The 17589-nt window shown below is 47.9% G+C and overlaps 1 protein-coding gene across 2 annotated transcripts in view; it reads right to left on the bottom strand.

Moving 5' to 3' along the window:
* The window catches only part of TRAFD1 (TRAF-type zinc finger domain containing 1), a 100263-nt gene that overhangs the window by 62868 nt on the left and 19806 nt on the right, over positions 1-17589 (bottom strand). For both annotated transcript variants that reach the window (XM_075323891.1, XM_075323900.1), the window contains exons 4-5: positions 14025-14078; positions 2512-2872 (exon numbers count right to left, since the gene is read on the bottom strand). In XM_075323891.1, the coding sequence (XP_075180006.1) occupies positions 2512-2872; positions 14025-14078 (415 nt within the window). The remainder of the gene's footprint in view (positions 1-2511; positions 2873-14024; positions 14079-17589) is intronic.

The raw sequence follows: 17589 nt of genomic DNA, 5'->3' as shown, positions 1-17589 counted from the left end.
AATGTCACAAAAAATGTAGGTGCTTTTTTGGTGCGTTTTTGGCTGCAGTTTTGTCAATTGTTTCATGTATTTTTCAGTTCAAAACAAGCCCATAAAGCTTGTTGAATTGAAAAAAAAAAAAAAAAAAAAATTAGAAATAAATAAATAATTAAAAAAACAGGCGTGCGGTCCCCCCCAATTTTAATGCCAGCCAGATAAAGCCATACGGCTGAAGGCTGGTATTCTCAGGATGGGGAGCTCCACGTTATGGGGAGCCCCCCAGCCTAACAATATCAGTCAGCAGCCGCCCAGAATGGCCGCATACATTATATGCGACAGTTCTGGGAGAGTACCCGGCTCTTCCCGATTTGCCCTGGTGCGTTGGCAAATCGGGGTAATAAGGAGTTAATGGCAGCCCATAGCTGCCAATAAGTCCTAGATTAATCATGTCAGGCGTCTCCCTGAGATACCTTCCATGATTAATCTGTAAATTACAGTAAATAAACACACACACCCGAACAATCCTTTATTAGAAATAAAAAACACAAACACATTCCCTCATTACCAATTTATTAACCCCGACAAAGCCCTCCATGTCCGGCGTAATCCAGGATGGTCCAGCGCCGCATCCAGCTCTGCTGCATGGAGGTGACCGGAGCTGCAGCAGACACCGCTGCTCCGGTCACCTCCATGCAGCAAATGAAGACAGCCGCGCGATCAGCTGAGCTGTCACCGAGGTTACCCGCGGCCACCGCTGCATCCAGCAGTGGCCGCGAGTAACCTCAGTGACAGCTCAGCTGATCGCGCTACTGCGTGGAGCTGACAGGAGCGTGGAGGACGGGACTTTCAGCGGTGGCGGTGGTGGTGAGAGGGGTCCATCATCTCCCCTGTGCGTGCACGCACGCTGGGGACAGCGGTACTTCGGGGAACTCGTGGAGGACGGGACTATCAGCGGCGGCAGCGAAAGGGGGATGGACATTGGCAGCTAAAAACATTGATTTTTCCCTCTCGCTGCCACCGCCGCTGATAGTCCCCGTCCTCCACATCATCTCCCTGGGAACAGCGGTACTTCGGGGAACACATGGAGGACGGGACAGGACCACTTGCCTGACCTCACTTCCTGACAAATCACCTGCGTTTTTGGTACCAAAAACGCAGGTAAAAGGCAGGTAAAATGCACCACTTTTGATTAGCATGCATTTTTCCTGCGTTTTTGATGCCCTCATTGATTTCAATGGGTGACAAATGTTGACAAAAACGCAGGAAGAATGAACATGCTGCATTTTTTTTGTCACAAACTTTTGACAAAAAAAAAAAACGCTGACAAACAAACTGCAATGTGCGCATGACAAATCTGACTTCTCATAGACTTTGCTGGGAAGTCAGATGTCAGAAAGTTCTGCTGACAAAAAAGCAGCAAAAAAAGCAGCATGCGCATGTAGCCTTAGTACTATATTAATTACTTCTGCTCCACCCATAGATGATAAGGACTGGCCAGTCTGTGTTCTCTTCTGCAGTGATGTTCTGAAACATCACTGCATAGTGTAGACTCCTCATAGAGAAGGCAGAGACAGTTTGTAACCGCATTTGCCTTCCTGATTCACTCTAAACACTCCACTAATGGCACTTCCTCTTCCGTACATAGTGATCATGTGACTGCTGAGTATAGGGAGAAAGCAGGAACTTCTGAGTCCTAGAAGGCCAGTCAACTCTGCTAAGCAGCCAGGAAGCTACAGTTACAGTGGAAATCAAATAAAAAAAATATATATAGCATTTAAATATTGAAATCCCCCTCCCCCAAGGTCTTTTATGACAATATGGAAGGCACAATAAGTTTAATAAATGCATAGCTTAGAAGAAAATAGAAAAGCCACTGCCAAATTGCTGTTATTGTACTTGGCAGACCCACAAGGTCATTCATTGACCTCCAATTGCCATGGAGCATATAAAGAGTATAGAGCAACTAGGGACGGTGCTGGCATCGGCCCTGGCTGTTCCTGCAGTAGCCTAGCCTTTAAGTAGAAGCTGTCAAAACACTGTCATCTGGACACACCAGTACATCAATTTGGGGGAAAAGCTAAGCAAATGGGACATTAGTATGTCCAATGTCAGGAAGGGGTTAAAGGGAATTTGTCAACAGGTTTTTGATTCCCCACCCGAGAGAAGCATATCGTAGAGACAGAGACCCGAATTCCAGCGATGTGTCACTTACTGAGCTGTTTGCTGTCATTTGATAAAATCAATGTTTTCTCTGCTGCAAATCTGGCATTTATACAGAGCTCATGAATATGCTGGACTACCTGGCAGTATGCCAAGTAGTCCTCTAATCATAATATACTGCTGATTAGTCAGTGATTTTATCAAAACACTAAGCAGCCCAGTAAGTGACATCACTGGAATCAGGTTCTCTGCCCCTAGGTTATGCTACTCTCAGATTAGGGGCCAAAAACCTGGTGACAGATTCCCTTTAAAGAGAATCCAAGTAAGAAGGTAAAATCATATTAATTCTACTTTTACTCTCAGAAATCTCACCTTCATTTTCTTCTCCCCACGGGTTTTGGTTTATGTCTCTAGATTCGTGAGATAACGTGGATCTGTGAAAATCACTTCGTAGTGGGCGCTTTGGCATGATATCAAAAATGTCTGAGTCTAATGGAAATGCAAAGCTTCTGGTGTTTGCCCAACTATAGTCTCTTGCTGGTTTTTTGGGTGGCTTTATTTTGCCGCACACAGTAGGGTGGTCTTGGAGGTCCTTGATCATTACACTGGAACCACACTTTTCACACAGCTCAGTCCGAGCTCCACAATAATCTTCATGATTTCTGAGTGTGGCAAAAGTCACTTCCAGCTCACAAAACTGGCATTTAACCAGACGCAGAGGACAAGCAGATTTCTGCAAAATGAAAAAAAAACCAAAACATTTAGATTGCCATAAGCCGATGCCTGTTTGCCGGACAGCTCTTCCTCCTAACCCCCACCCTAGACATATGCAAATAATTGTAACCCGCTGCCATACAACTCTGATGGAGACTACTTTAGCCCAGATCCTTCTGTTCCCCCGATATTTACCATTGAAGAAAAAGGGAATTTTGTTTACTTACCGTAATTTTTTTTTCTTCTAGCTCCTATTGGGAGACCCAGACAATTGGGGTGTATAGCTTCTGCCTCTGGAGGCCACACAAAGTATTACACTTTAAAAAGTGTAACCCCTCCCCTCTGCCTATACACCCTCCCGTGGACCACGGGCTCCTCAGTTTTGGTGCAAAAGCAGGAAGGAGAAAACTTATAAATTGGTCTAGGGTAAATTCAATCCGAAGGATGTTCGGAGAACTGAAAACCATGAACCAAAAGAACAATTCAACATGAACAACATGTGTACACAAAAGAACAACCAGCCCGAAGGGCACAGGGGCGGGTGCTGGGTCTCCCAATAGGAGCTAGAAGAAAAGGAATTTACGGTAAGTAAACAAAATTCCCTTTTTCTTTGTCGCTCCATTAGGAGACCCAGACAATTGGGACGTCCAAGGGGCGGGTGCTGGGTCTCCCAATAGGAGCTAGAAGAAAAGGAATTTACGGTAAGTAAACAAAATTCCCTTTTTCTTTGTCGCTCCATTGGGAGACCCAGACAATTGGGACGTCCAAGAGCAGTCCCTGGGTGGGTAAAATACCTCAATAAAAAGAGCCGAAAACGGCCCCCTCTTACAGGTGGGCAACCGCCGCCTGGAGGACTCGCCTACCTAGACTGGCGTCTGCCGAAGCATAGGTATGCACTTGATAGTGCTTCGTGAAAGTGTGCAGACTAGACCACGTAGCTGCCTGACACACCTGCTGAGCCGTCGCCCGGTGCCGCAATGCCCAGGACGCACCTACGGCTCTGGTAGAATGGGCTTTCAACCCTGAAGGGAGCGGAAGCCCAGAAGTACTGTAGGCCTCGAGAATCGGTTCTTTGATCCACCGAGCCAAGGTTGACTTGGAGGCCTGAGAGCCCTTACGCTGGCTAGCGACAAGGACAAAGAGCGCATCTGAATGGCGCAGGGGCGCCGTGCGAGACACGTAGAACCGGAGTGCTCTCACAAGATCCAAAGAGTGCAAATCCTTTTCACACTGGTGAATTGGATTAGGGCAAAAGGAAGGCAAGGAGATATCCTGATTTAGATGAAAAGGGGATACCACCTTAGGGAGAAATTCCGGGACAGGACGCAGAACCACCTTATCCTGGTGGAAAACCAGGAAGGGAGCTTTGCATGACAGTGCTGCAAGCTCAGACACTCTCCGAAGTGATGTGACTGCCACCAGGAAGGCCACCTTCTGAGAAAGACGGGAGAGAGAGACATCCCGCAGCGGCTCAAAAGGCGGCTTTTGAAGAGCCGTCAGGACCCTGTTAAAATCCCAAGGTTCCAACGGACGTTTGTAAGGTGGGACCATGTGGCAAACCCCCTGCAGGAACGTGCGGACCTGCGGAAGCCTGGCTAGACGCTTTTGAAAAAACACGGAGAGCGACGATACTTGGCCCTTGAGAGAGCCGAGGGACAAACCCTTGTCCATTTCAGATTGTAGGAATGAAAGAAAAGTGGGTAAGGCAAACTGCCATGGAGGAAAACCGTTATCAGCGCACCAGGATAGGAAGATTTGCCTCATGGTGGCAATGACATCCTGAGATAACCCTGAAGACGCTAGGAGCCAGGACTCAATGGCCACACAGTCAGGTTGAGGGCCACAGAATTCAGATGGAAAAACGGGCCTTGTGACAGCAAGTCTGGGCGGTCTGGAAGTGCCCATGGTTGACCCACCGTGAGATGCCACAGATCCGGATACCACGACCGCCTCGGCCAGTCTGGAGCGACGAGAATGGCGCGACGGCAGTCGGACCTGATCTTGCGTAGTACTCTGGGCAGCATCGCCAGAGGGGGAAACACATAAGGCAGTCGAAACTGCGACCAATCCTGGACTAAAGCGTCCGCTGCCAGAGCTCTGTGATCCTGAGACCGTGCCATGAAGGCCGGGACCTTGTTGTTGTGCCGTGACACCATGAGATCGACGTCCGGCGTTTCCCAGCGGCGACAGATCTCTCGAAATACGTCTGGGTGCAGAGACCATTCCCCCGCGTCCATGCCCTGACGACTGAGAAAATCTGCTTCCCAGTTTTCTACGCCCGGGATGTGAACTGCGGAGATGGTGGAGCCTGTGGCTTCCACCCACTGCAGAATCCGCCGGACTTCCTGGAAGGCTTGACGACTGCGAGTGCCGCCTTGGTGGTTGATGTAGGCGACGGCAGTGGCGTTGTCCGACTGGATTCGGATCTGCCTGCCCTCCAGCCACCGATGGAAAGCCAATAGGGCTAGATATACTGCCCTTATCTCCAGGATATTGATCTGAAGGGACGATTCTGTCGGAGTCCAGGTTCCTTGAGCCCTGTGGTGGAGAAAAACCGCTCCCCAACCTGACAGGCTCGCGTCCGTGGTGACCACAGCCCAGGTTGGGGGTAGGAAGGATTTTCCCCGAGACAGAGATGTGGGTAGGAGCCACCACTGAAGTGATGTTTTGGTTGCAAGGGAAAGATGTTCTTGTCGAGGGAAGCCGCACTCTTGTCCCATTTGTGAAGAATGTCCCATTGGAGTGGCCGTAGATGGAATTGCGCGAACGGCACTGCCTCCATAGCTGCAACCATCTTCCCCAGGAAGTGCATGAGGCGCCTCAAGGGGTGTGACTGACTCCGAAGAAGTGATTGCACCCCCGCCTGCAAAGAAAGCTGTTTGTCCCGCGGTAGCTTGACTAACGCTGGCTGGGTATGAAACTCCATCCCGAGGTAAGTCAGTGATTGGGTCGGTGTCAACTTGGATTTCGGGAAATTGATGATCCACCCGAACTGCTGGAGAGTCGCCAGAGCGACGGTAAGGCTTTGTTGACACGCCACCCAAGAAGGGGCCCTGACTAGGAGATCGTCTAAGTAGGGGATCACCGAGTGGCCCTGAGAGTGCAGGACCGCCACGACGGATGCCATGACTTTGGTGAAAACCCGTGGGGCTGTCGTCAGGCCGAAAGGCAATGCCACAAACTGGAGGTGTTCGTCTCCGATGGCGAAACGCAGGAAACGTTGATGTTCGGGTGCGATCGGCACATGGAGATAAGCATCCTTGATGTCGATCGATGCTAGGAAGTCTCCTTGTGACATCGAGGCGATGACCGAGCGGAGAGATTCCATCCGAAACCGTCTGGTTCTCACATGTCTGTTGAGCAGCTTGAGGTCCAGAACGGGACGGAATGACCCGTCCTTTTTTGGCACCACGAACAAGTTGGAGTAAAATCTGCGACCACGTTCCTGAAGGGGAACGGGAATCACAACTCCTTCGATCTTTAGAGCGGCCAGTGCCTGAAAAAGTGCGTCGGCCTGTGCGGGGGGCGGAGAGGTTCTGAAGAAACGAGCCGTAGGTCGGGAGCTGAACTCTATCCTGTAACCATGAGACAGAATGTCTCACCCATCGGTCTTGAACATGTGGCCACCAGGCGTCGCCAAAGCGGGAGAGCCTGCCACCGACCAAGGATGTGGCTAGGGGAAACCGAGAGTCATGAGGAGGCCGTCTTGGAGGCAGTGCCTCCTGCGGCCTTTTGGGGGCGTGACTTGGACCGCCACGCATAGGAGTTCCTCTGGCCTTTCTCCGGCCTGTTGGACGAAGAGGATTGGGGCTTGGCGGAGGGACGAAAGGACCGAAACCTCGATTGGATTTTTCTCTGCTGAGGTCTCTTAGGTTTGGACTGGGGTAAGGAGGAGTCCTTTCCTTTGGATTCCTTAATAATCTCATCCAATCGTTCGCCAAATAAACGGTCGCCAGAAAAAGGCAAACCAGTTAAGAACATTTTGGAAGCCGAGTCTGCTTTCCATTCGCGCAGCCACATGGCCCTGCGGACTGCCACGGAGTTAGCAGATGCTACAGCCGTACGGCTAGTGGAGTCCAGGACGGCGTTCATGGCGTAGGACGAAAAGGCTGATGCCTGAGAGGTCAAAGAAGAAACATGCGGAGCAGAATTCCGTGTGACAGCATTAATCTCAGTCAGACAAGCAGAGATTGCTTGGAGAGCCCACACAGCCGCAAAGGCCGGGGCGAAAGATGCGTCCGTGGCCTCATAAATAGACTTCACCAAGAGCTCTGTCTGTCTGTCAGTGGCATCCTTCAGGGATGAGCCATCGGCAACAGACACAACGGACCTAGCAGCCAATCTGGAGACTGGAGGATCCACCTTGGGAGAGTGTGCCCAGCCCTTAACGACTTCAGATGGAAAGGGATAATGCGTGTCAGTGTGCCGTTTAGCAAAGCGCTTGTCCGGGACCGCTCTGGGCTTCTGGACAGCATCCCTGAAGTTAGAGTGATCAAAAAACGTATTGCGCGTACGTTTGGGGAACCGAAATTGGTGTTTCTCCTGCTGAGAAGCCGACTCTTGTACAGGAGGAGGCGGGGGTGAGAGATCCAACACCTGGTTGATGGACGAGATAAGATCATTTACTAAGGCGTCCCCCTCAGGTGTATCAAGGTTAAGGACGAAGTCAGGGTCAGAGCCCTGAGCTCCCACGTCCGCCTCGTCTTCCTGAGAGTCCTCAAGCTGGGATCCCGAGCAGCGTGAGGAGGCCGGGGAAGAGTCCCAGCGAGGCCGCTTAGCCGGTCTGGGACTGCGGTCCGGGCAGGAGTCCTCCGCCTGAGACCTAGGGGCTAACCTGGGAGCGCGCTGCGGCGCGGACCGAGAGGGGCCTGGAGGAGACAAGCTAACAGGGGCCGGGGTCTGTGAAGGGCCCAGTCTGGACTGCAAAGCCTCCAGGAGCTTAGATGACCATTTGTCCATAGACTGTGCAATGGATTGAGAAAGTGACTGAGAGAGTTTCTCAGCGAAAGAGGCCAACACCGGTGACTCTGTCCCTGCAGCCTGCTCAGGGGGAGCAGTTGGATCTACATGAGCCGAGGGGCCCACAAGTGCCCGAGGCTCCGGCTGAGAAAGCGAGGCAGGAGTGGAGCATTGCTCACAGTGAGGGTAGGTGGATCCCGCAGGCAACATAGCCCCACAAGAGGTACAGGCCGCGAAAAAAAAACCTGTGCCTTAGTAGCTTTGCTCCTTGTGAACGACATGCTGTTGTCTCCTAGGAGAGTGACCACTGAGGGTATATGGGAAAAGGGTATACAGCCTGACCGAACAGATATATATATATATATATATATATATATATATATGTGTGTATGTGTGTATGTGTGTATGTGTGTATGTGTGTATGTGTGTATGTGTGTATGTGTGTATGTGTGTATGTGTGTATGTGTGTATGTGTGTATGTGTGTATGTGTGTATGTGTGTATGTGTGTATGTGTGTATGTATGTATGTATGTATGTATGTATGTATGTATGTATGTATGTATGTATGTATGTATGTATGTATGTATGTATGTATGTATGTATGACCGGTGTGGCTTACCGACCGCTAACGAGCGGAGTGTGTCCTCCAGATTCCCTGTCGTGGATCCCCCGGAGCTGCAGAGTCCACCGGCAGAATGCCAAAAAATGGCCGCCGGAGCTCTCAGGGGAGGAGTGGGGCCGAGGGCGGCGCCAGCAAAGAGCGGGAATCTGGGGTCCCCACAGTGGTCAATGAGGGGGGAGGGAGCCATGCAGGATGCTCCAGCCCTCACATCCGACGTCATGTCGGTAATCCCGCCCTTACCCCTGACAGGCAGGCCCGGGGGCGGGATTTTGCGACTAGGCCGCGGCGAAGCCGGGGACTAAATTTGAGGCCGCGCCCGACAAGCAGGCACGGTCGGCACGGAAGTCCGCCGGGCTCCTCAGTTTTACAACTACCGCGGCTTCCGGGAAGAAGGTGCGCTCCCTGTACAGTCCCCCCATGGGGACACAGAGTACCTTCAAGTTGCAGGGCCCGGTCCCTGGGGTTGAAGAGGCTCCGGTCTGGCAGGTTCCACCAGGGGCTGCGGATGGAGCACGGTCCCAGCAAATGGATGACCGCTCAGGATCCCACTTCTCCCAGAGCCGCATAAGGGATGGTGAAGGAGACGGCATGTGGTCCAGCCTCCGTACCCGCAATGGGTACCTCAACAACACCGCCGACATAGTGGGGTGAGAAGGGAACATGCCGGGGGCCCCATCGGGGTCCTCTCCGACATAACTATGTATGAGAATGCATGAGTGGATGTGTGCCTCCTTCCACACAAAGCATAAAACTGAGGAGCCAGTGGTCCACGGGAGGGTGTATAGGCAGAGGGGAGGGGTTACACTTTTTAAAGTGTAATACTTTGTGTGGCCTCCAGAGGCAGAAGCTATACACCCCAATTGTCTGGGTCTCCCAATGGAGCGACAAAGAAAAGTTGTGATCATCTCTATACACGGCTGGAGTATCCTGCCAAATTTCACCAGGTTTCACAAATAATTAAAGGGGTTGATCAGTGAAGAGAAGTTATAACCCATCCACAGGGTAGATGACAATTTATTGATCGTTGGGGGGTCTGACTGCTGGGATATACACCAATCGACAGAAAAGGGAACTATTATCCCAGTTAGAATGGAGCAAGCATGCATGCATGTATATATAAGGGGGGGGGGAGAAATTAATTTAAAGCAACATTTGGTGTGACCACCCTTTCCCTTCAAAACAGCTTAACAGCTTAATTTCTTCTAGGTGCATATAAAAACACAATTTGTTTTAAAGGAGCTTGGTACGGAGGTTGTTCCAAACATAATGGAGAACTAACCACAGATCTTGTGTGGATGTAGGCTTGGGCAAATCCTGTTGTTTCTTCATGTCCTTTCAGACAGATATGAAGGTCATATCATCACTTGCAGGACTCCTTGTTCTTCTTTATACTGAAGATATGTCTTAATGACTGACTGTACGTTTAAGGTCATTGTTCTGCTGCAGAATACATTTGGAACCAAACGCTTCCCTGATCGTATTGCATGATGGATAATTACGAGCTTGTATTTCCTAGCAGTAAGGACACCAAAAATGGACAATGTCCAGGATCAGAACCGCAGTGGATAGCCAAAGTACCTGGAGCAGATGAAAGACATCATACATACTTTCCTTTGAAATCTGAACATGTTCAGCAGTGCCATCAGCTCAGAACTGGCAACAACCGATAAGACCCTACTACAGCCATCTACTGTACAAAGACGTCTGGCCAAATGGTCTTCATGCATCCAAAAACTATTTTCAACATGGAGGCAAGGACAAGTGACTCAACTATGCATGAAAACATAGGAACTGGGGCACAGGAAAATGGCAGCATGTGCTCTGGACTAATGAGCCAAAATGTGAACTGTTAGGCAGTAACAGAAGCCCATTAACTAGCTGAAGGGTGAATCTGTACAATAATGAGTGTCTGCAAAAAACGACTAAACATGGTGGAAGTGCCTTGCAAATTTGGGCTGTATTTCAGCAAATGGAGATGGGAATTTTGTCAGGATTAATGGTGTCTTCAATACTGAGAAATACAGAGAATCTGATCCTTCATGCAACAACATCATGGATGCGTCGGGCTCCAAATTTAATCTGCAGCAGGACGTTGTCAACAAACAGAAAGCCAACGTCATAGAGCCTGTCTGGTATTACATGACGCAACACACCGATTTATGCAAGTCTAGATTACAGAAGATCTGTGGTTAGTTCTCCATGATGTTTAGAACAACCTCCTTGTTGAGTTCCTTAAAAACTGAAAATGTACCAAGAAAAATAGATGTGTTGATGGTAAAGAGTGCTATATGGAGATAAGGTATGCACACCAGTGACTATGCAAGGGGAATACATGTAATAGCAGAAACTGCTGTGTAAATACTGACATGAAAAATTCAATAGCTATATGTAAGAATGAAATGTGAAAAATGGAACCTGCATATAGCCTGGGTCTCAGCTTCCCATACACTAAGTTTTTTCCAATTTAAAGTTTTATTAGTTTTCAAAGGAAAGACTACAACAACACTGCAGACCATTGAATACAAATTTGATAAACAAGGAGCCATCACAGCGGCTGAAGGCCTCAGGCTCAGTAATCTTTACAGCTGTCAATGAGGAAATAATCGAACAACATGACTTTCTAATAGAGAACAAGAAACCAAAGTGAAGGTAAAGAAAGATGAACAAGGAAGAGAGTGGATCAGAAGTGAGTGGGGGAGACGAGAGGGGGAGAACCGTGGGGGGAAAGATGTGGATAGGAGTATGTTGGCCGAGACTGGCGTCCCGTCTGTTGGGCGTAAACCTGAAAAGAATGAAAATGACTATGGAAGGTGTGGCAAGCAGAGGGTCCTGTTTACTGAGGGTCAACGAGGGCAAGAAACCTTGAGTCAGAGAGAAAAGATTCCCACTGATACCATTTAGAGGAGGTTTCCACTAGCTGGCCCCGCGATTGAGCCATTACCATCTCCATGCGGTGTATTACATTTACTTCTGTCACCCATTCCTCTATGGACGGGGGGGTAGGGTCTTTCCAACGTCGTGGGATTACTGTCTTGGCGGCCTGGAGGAGATGTCCAGTAAGGGATTTTTTTATACACCTTTTCTGGTATTTTAAACATAAACAATAGGGCTGCCTCGGGGCGACTAGGGACTAAGATCCCCGTGACCTCCTGGATGCCCACCAGCACCTTGCTCCAGAAGGCCGCCAAGCTCGGACAGTACCACCAGATATGGGCCATGGTACCTCCCTGTGCTCCGCACCGCCAGCATGTGTCAGGGATTTCGGGGCACCACATATGAAGGGATGACGGGACCTTGTACCACCTGGAGAGGATTTTGTAGCAAGTCTCTTGCATTCTCGTTGCAACCGCGGACTTGTGGGTCAAGCGGAAGCATCGTTCCCATTGATCCCTGGAGAATGTCTGGCCGAGCTCTGCCTCCCATGCAGTACAGAAGCGAGGAAGTGGTATTTCTGCTGCTGCTGTCAAGATACCATAAATCCTTGATATTGCATGTCTAGTGTCAGGTGTCCCTGTACAGATAAGTTCAAAAGGGGTTGGGGATGAGGGACGAGCTAGGTCTGGCCCCTGCGTGGTTATGAAGTGTTTAAGTTGGGCATATTCAAAGTAGAACCGCATCTTAAAGTCTCTCTGCCCCACAATGTCCGGAAGTGGGAGAAGAACCCCATCTGGTGCCACCTGTCCCAGTCTCAGGGGGTTCTGTTTTGAGCTTCCCAAAAAATTATTAGACGATGCCCCTGGTAAAAAGTCAGGGTTATCAGTCAGTGGCATAAGGGGTCCCCGGGGTTGGAGCAGGCGCTTAATCCGTGGCAGTGAGTGTACTGATTGTAGTGTTTGTTTAGTGGTGTAGGACATTCCTATCTTATGTTTGGTGAGAAGTTGCCAGTTCCACGGCAGGGTTAGAATAGATAAGGGGCACAGGTCGTGTGCCAGGCGGACCCAGAGCTTCGATCCAGAGTTATGCAGGAGGTCTAGGACCCTGGCATGGGCAGCAGCCAGATAATACCGCCTACAGTCAGGCAGCCCCACCCCTCCCGCCCCCTTGGTCCTAGTTAGGACATTCCTCCCGAGACGGGACCGCCCCTTGGACCACACACGGTAAGTTTTTTAACTGCATTCATATATTCATGGCAGTAATGCAGGTTCCATTTTTCACATTTCATTCTTACATATAGCTATTGAATTTTTCATGTCAGTATTCACACAGCAGTTTCTGCTATTACATGTATTCCCCTTACATAGTCACTGGTGTGCATACCTTATCTCCATATAGTGATTTTTTTTTAGGTTTTTGCACCCAGTTCAGACATAGAATGGAGTTCCAAACGTTATTCCTTATTTGATGGTAAAGAGTGGTCACACCAAATATTGATCAAATTTAGACTTAAATCATTAACTTCATTTTTATTAATTAATAAAAATGACAACTATTGACACTTCTATTCCTGAAAATTTTCTTATTTTGTAGATAGATATAGACTGCATAGGGTTTATTAGGCTATATGCGCATGCTGCATCTTTTGGTGACCACAAAGATGCAGGGTTCTTGAAGTGAAATTACTGCCTGGAAAGGATCAAAACGGTGGCAAAAAACACAAAGAATTGACACGCTGCAACTTCAAAAACGCAGCCAAAAAAAGATGTACTGTGTGGACAGCAAAATAGAAATCTCAGACTTTGCATCTTTGGGACCACAAAATATCACCAAAAACGCATTAAAAAGATGCAGTGTGCGCACATAGGCTTATACAGAGGTTTGCTTTTCCCCCTCCACAGACAAACAGAATAATGAAGTGTAGTCCTTAGAGCTAGTGTACTACACATGCTCAGTCCTAAAGACGGACATGTTGATTCCTGTCGAACATGATGAACTAGTTTGTTGAGTTTCTAGCCTTGTGATGAGCAAGCGGCAGATCCCGGCCCTGCATTCCCAAACTGCCTACAAAACGAACACATTATAAAATGACATTTGTTGAAAATAAAAGAAAGACACAAGCTCTACGAAAAGGAAAAGGGAAAAAGAAAGAAAGAAAAAAAAAAAAAAAAAAAAAGGTCACAGGATTTCCAATTCTATTATGTAAACTGGTAATTAAAAGAGGTGCACAGAAGGTAATGAAGAGTCACACAACTTAATATCACAACTAATTCTACTGTGTGTCTTACCATTTACAATAGCGCAATATACTTTGACTGATTGAATGTAAACCGTTTTCAGAGAGCAAACCCACCATAACCATGTCCTACCCACACAGCTGAGTGGCATATTACTAGGCATGATGCTGTAGACTATGTATAATATAAAAAATAAATATAATATAATATAATATAATATAATATATATATATCTCTGTATCTCTAATATCTATCTATCTAGAGATATAGAGATATCTATATATCTATATATATATATATATATATATATTACACACACACAGATATTATATAAAAATTATACATAGATATATATATATCTATATCATTTTTATATATCATATCTATCTATATCTATGTATAATTTTTATATAATATTTCTATCTCTATACGCACACACACTATATAAATATATTTCACACACATCCGTAGATACTGACCTCATGTTCCTCCAGGTCACACTTCTCCATGATCATGTCACATTTACAAGTCACCTGCAAAACAAAACAAAAAAATATTAACAAAATAGGACAGATGTCTCATTTCCCAAACTTTAAACATTTCATATGATACGGTAATAATACATACAGTATGATTAAAGAGGACCTTTCACCAGTAGAGAATGTTAATTGGGCCACATCATGGAACAGTGGCAGCAGAGCTGAACAAAACATTTCTTAATTTCTCCTATCCGTTGCGGAGATCTTAGTTTAGATTCAAATCATCATTAAGACCACAGGGGTGTTAGAGATTTGTCTCAGAGGCCAGTTACCTTTTCTACTGCATAAGACTGACCAGTCATAAGCAGGAATAGTCATGCATGTGCGGAAAACAACAATACTCCACCAGAATAGGTTAGAAACCATTTCCTTTATCTCCACAACGTAGAAGGAAGATTAAAAACTTCAGGTCACAAAAGTGGGATAAATTATAACAAATGTACGCCATCCCCTGACCAACATTCATTTCTGAAAATGGCGTATGACAGTTTAAAGTTGAAACAGTTTCATTGAAGAACCACTCTCGAAGTTTTTATCTCTTAATTAATTGCAGTCATCATATCATATAGCACTGTGCACTTACAAATGCTCTTTTTGCTTTTCTACACAGTTAATTCTGCTATCTTCTCTAAGTAGAAACAGGGAGTCACTTTTACATGCATGAGTCATCCCTCTTCTTCTACTTATGACCCAGTTGCTCCACTCCTCCCCCCCTGCCAGGGACTTGACAGTGATGACTCATGAAGTGTAAGGAAACTTCCTGTTTCTACATAGAGTTTAAAAATAGACTTAAGGCCCAGTCACACACAACGACTTACCAGCTAGCCCGAAAACGATGCGACCTGATAGGGATCGCTGCCAAGTCGCTGGGAGGTCGCTCGTGAGATGTCACACAGTCAGACCTTACCAGCGATGCAGGTCGCAGTAGCGACCTGTATAACGATCTCAGCAGTCACTGTGACCCTGTCACACAGTGTCAAACGCAGCGATGTGTCCTGCTCAGCAGGACATCGCCTTTGAAGAAAATGGCCTGGACCATTCTGCAACGACTAGAGATCTCACAGCAGGGGCCTGATCGCTGGGAGGTGTCACCCATAACGAGATCGCTAACGGGATCGCTACTGCGTCACAGAAACCGTGACTCAGCTGGGATCTCACTAGCAATCTCGTTATGTGTGACAGTACCTTTAATGAATTTTTCTAATCACACAATGTCATAGACCTAACGGAAAAGGAAAGAATTAACTGGGTAGAAAGGCAAAATGAGCAACTAAGCACACAGTGCTGTATAACATGATGACTGCAATCTATTAAGAGGAAAAAAAAAACTTTGATGGGAGTGCTTCTTTAAGAGACTCCATGAACCACCTTTATTAAAAATTGCGTATAGGGGGCGGAGCTAGCCGATGGCACACTGAGACGCTGTAAGAAGGAGCTCCCACATACCAGCGGTGAATTCTCACACTTCAAAGGCACTCACCGGGTCCAGGATCAGTAATGGCACGCAGGAGAGGACGGGCGACGAGTGTACAGACTCCAGAGGGGGAAGGTACAGATATCACCCGCTATTTCGGGACCTCAGCCTCCCAGCCTGACACCTCTGCTCTCTCCAACATGGCGCTGGCAGACACTGAGGCAGGAGATAACGCTCAGCAAACATGCAGTGGAGCGACCTCACTGCCTCCTCACATAACAGCAGCCAGCTCAGCCATAAACATAGATAAGGCACAGCAGGACACTACAGAAGGGAGTGTTGAAAACCCCCTGTCCCAGCCACAAAAGCGACTGCCAGATAAACTGCAGGCAGAGCAGGGCCCCAGCTCTGTGATACAGCAGACCCCAGCAGCCATGGGAAGCAGATCTGTGACACCCGGAGAGGAGCCTGTAATACCACAACAACAGCACACATCACCTAAAGAACAAAGATCCCCCCCCTCCAACACCTCCACCCACAGAAACAAGGGAGAGAAGAATAAATCAGACCAGACACAGGAGCAAGAAGAAGATTGGGATTGGAAAGCACATATCAGATCAATTCCAACCAGGCAGGAAATGGACTCTTTGCTGGGGAAACTTAGGGAATCCCATAAGCAGGACATGGCTGCTATACAATCAGAGATCAAACAAATTGGCCAGCGTGTAGCAGCTACAGAAGAGGTGCAGGAACAGGTATTTTCCCATATAGAATCACATCAACAAGTTCTATCAGAGCACACGGCCCAGATACCGGACATTCTGACCCACTTAGACGATATTGAAAACAGACATCGCCGTAATAACTTAAGGATTAGAGGCCTCACAGAAGCAGTGGCACCACCACAGCTGGATGAATGGGCACAAAAATTCTTTACCCGTCTCCTCCAACGTGACCCAGAACAACGCATAGAACTGGACCGCATCCACAGATCCCTAGGCCCCAAATCTCCTGATCCGGCCAGACCAAGAGATGTGATATGTCGGGTCCAATTCTATAAAGAAAAGGAGGCCATACTACAAAGATGCAGAGAGAAAGGAGCGGGTACATATAAAAGGGACACCTCTGATTGTCCTACCAGACCTAGCACGGAGGACACTGCAACTACGCAAGGCCTTAAGACCACTACTCCAATCCCTCAAAGATAAGGATGTTCCATATCGCTGGGGATATCCGTTCCAACTCACAGCAAAGAAAAATGGGAAGTCGGCGGTCTTCCGGTCCTTGGGAGACCTCCCCAACTTCCTAGGGACTTTTGAACTGCCTATGATCAGCCTGCCAGATTGGCCAACCCCGGGAGGCCCTGCACCCTTACCACCAAGAGAGCACTGGCGACAAGTCCAGAAGAGAAGGGGTGGAGGATCCCCCCGTGATATACACCGCTGAATATCGCTGACCATCCAAAGAAAAGGACAAAAACTTCTTGGAAAACCAGGAGGCGAGATATAAATTGATTGTATTGGACTGCTTACCTGTTCATAGAGCGTCATGTATCAGTATCTTCTCTCCTCACGCTTACTTTCCTAGTCCCCCCCTTTTTTTTTTTTTTTTCTTCTTTTCTTCCCTTTCCTTCTCTCTCTCTCCCTACTCCCCTCCACTCGCCCCCTCTCCCCTCCCCTTATACCTCTTCCTTCGTATCATTCCCACCTTGCGTCTTCCTCTTCACACACCTTCTATGAGCGCACTACTTCCTACAAACTAACTCTACTCAACCCATCTTCCCTCCCCAGCACACATACTTACAAAGGACACATGCCCTACACTAATTTCTACCCCCTTCCTCTCCTCCCCTCTTAGACATGCTCTCTACATACACCACTCCATACGCCTCCTACACTCCGTCCTCCCACTTCTCCCCACGTCCTCCCCCCTGGTCCTTTGCCCTCCACCACTTCATATTTTTTTTTTTTTATTGTCTCACTCAATCTGTTGCTCCCCCTTTCATTCTTTACATCTGGATCTGATACTGAGCTCTGGTTTAATGGCATTTTATATTGAGTTGATAGCCTCGTGTTCTCCTCCCGATGTGCG

The sequence above is a fragment of the Anomaloglossus baeobatrachus genome, chromosome 1 (assembly GCF_048569485.1).
Source record: "Anomaloglossus baeobatrachus isolate aAnoBae1 chromosome 1, aAnoBae1.hap1, whole genome shotgun sequence".
Classification (NCBI taxonomy): domain Eukaryota; kingdom Metazoa; phylum Chordata; class Amphibia; order Anura; family Aromobatidae; genus Anomaloglossus; species Anomaloglossus baeobatrachus.
The sequence above is the reverse complement of the archived record's forward strand: the minus strand, read 5'-3'. Positions and strand labels throughout refer to the sequence as shown.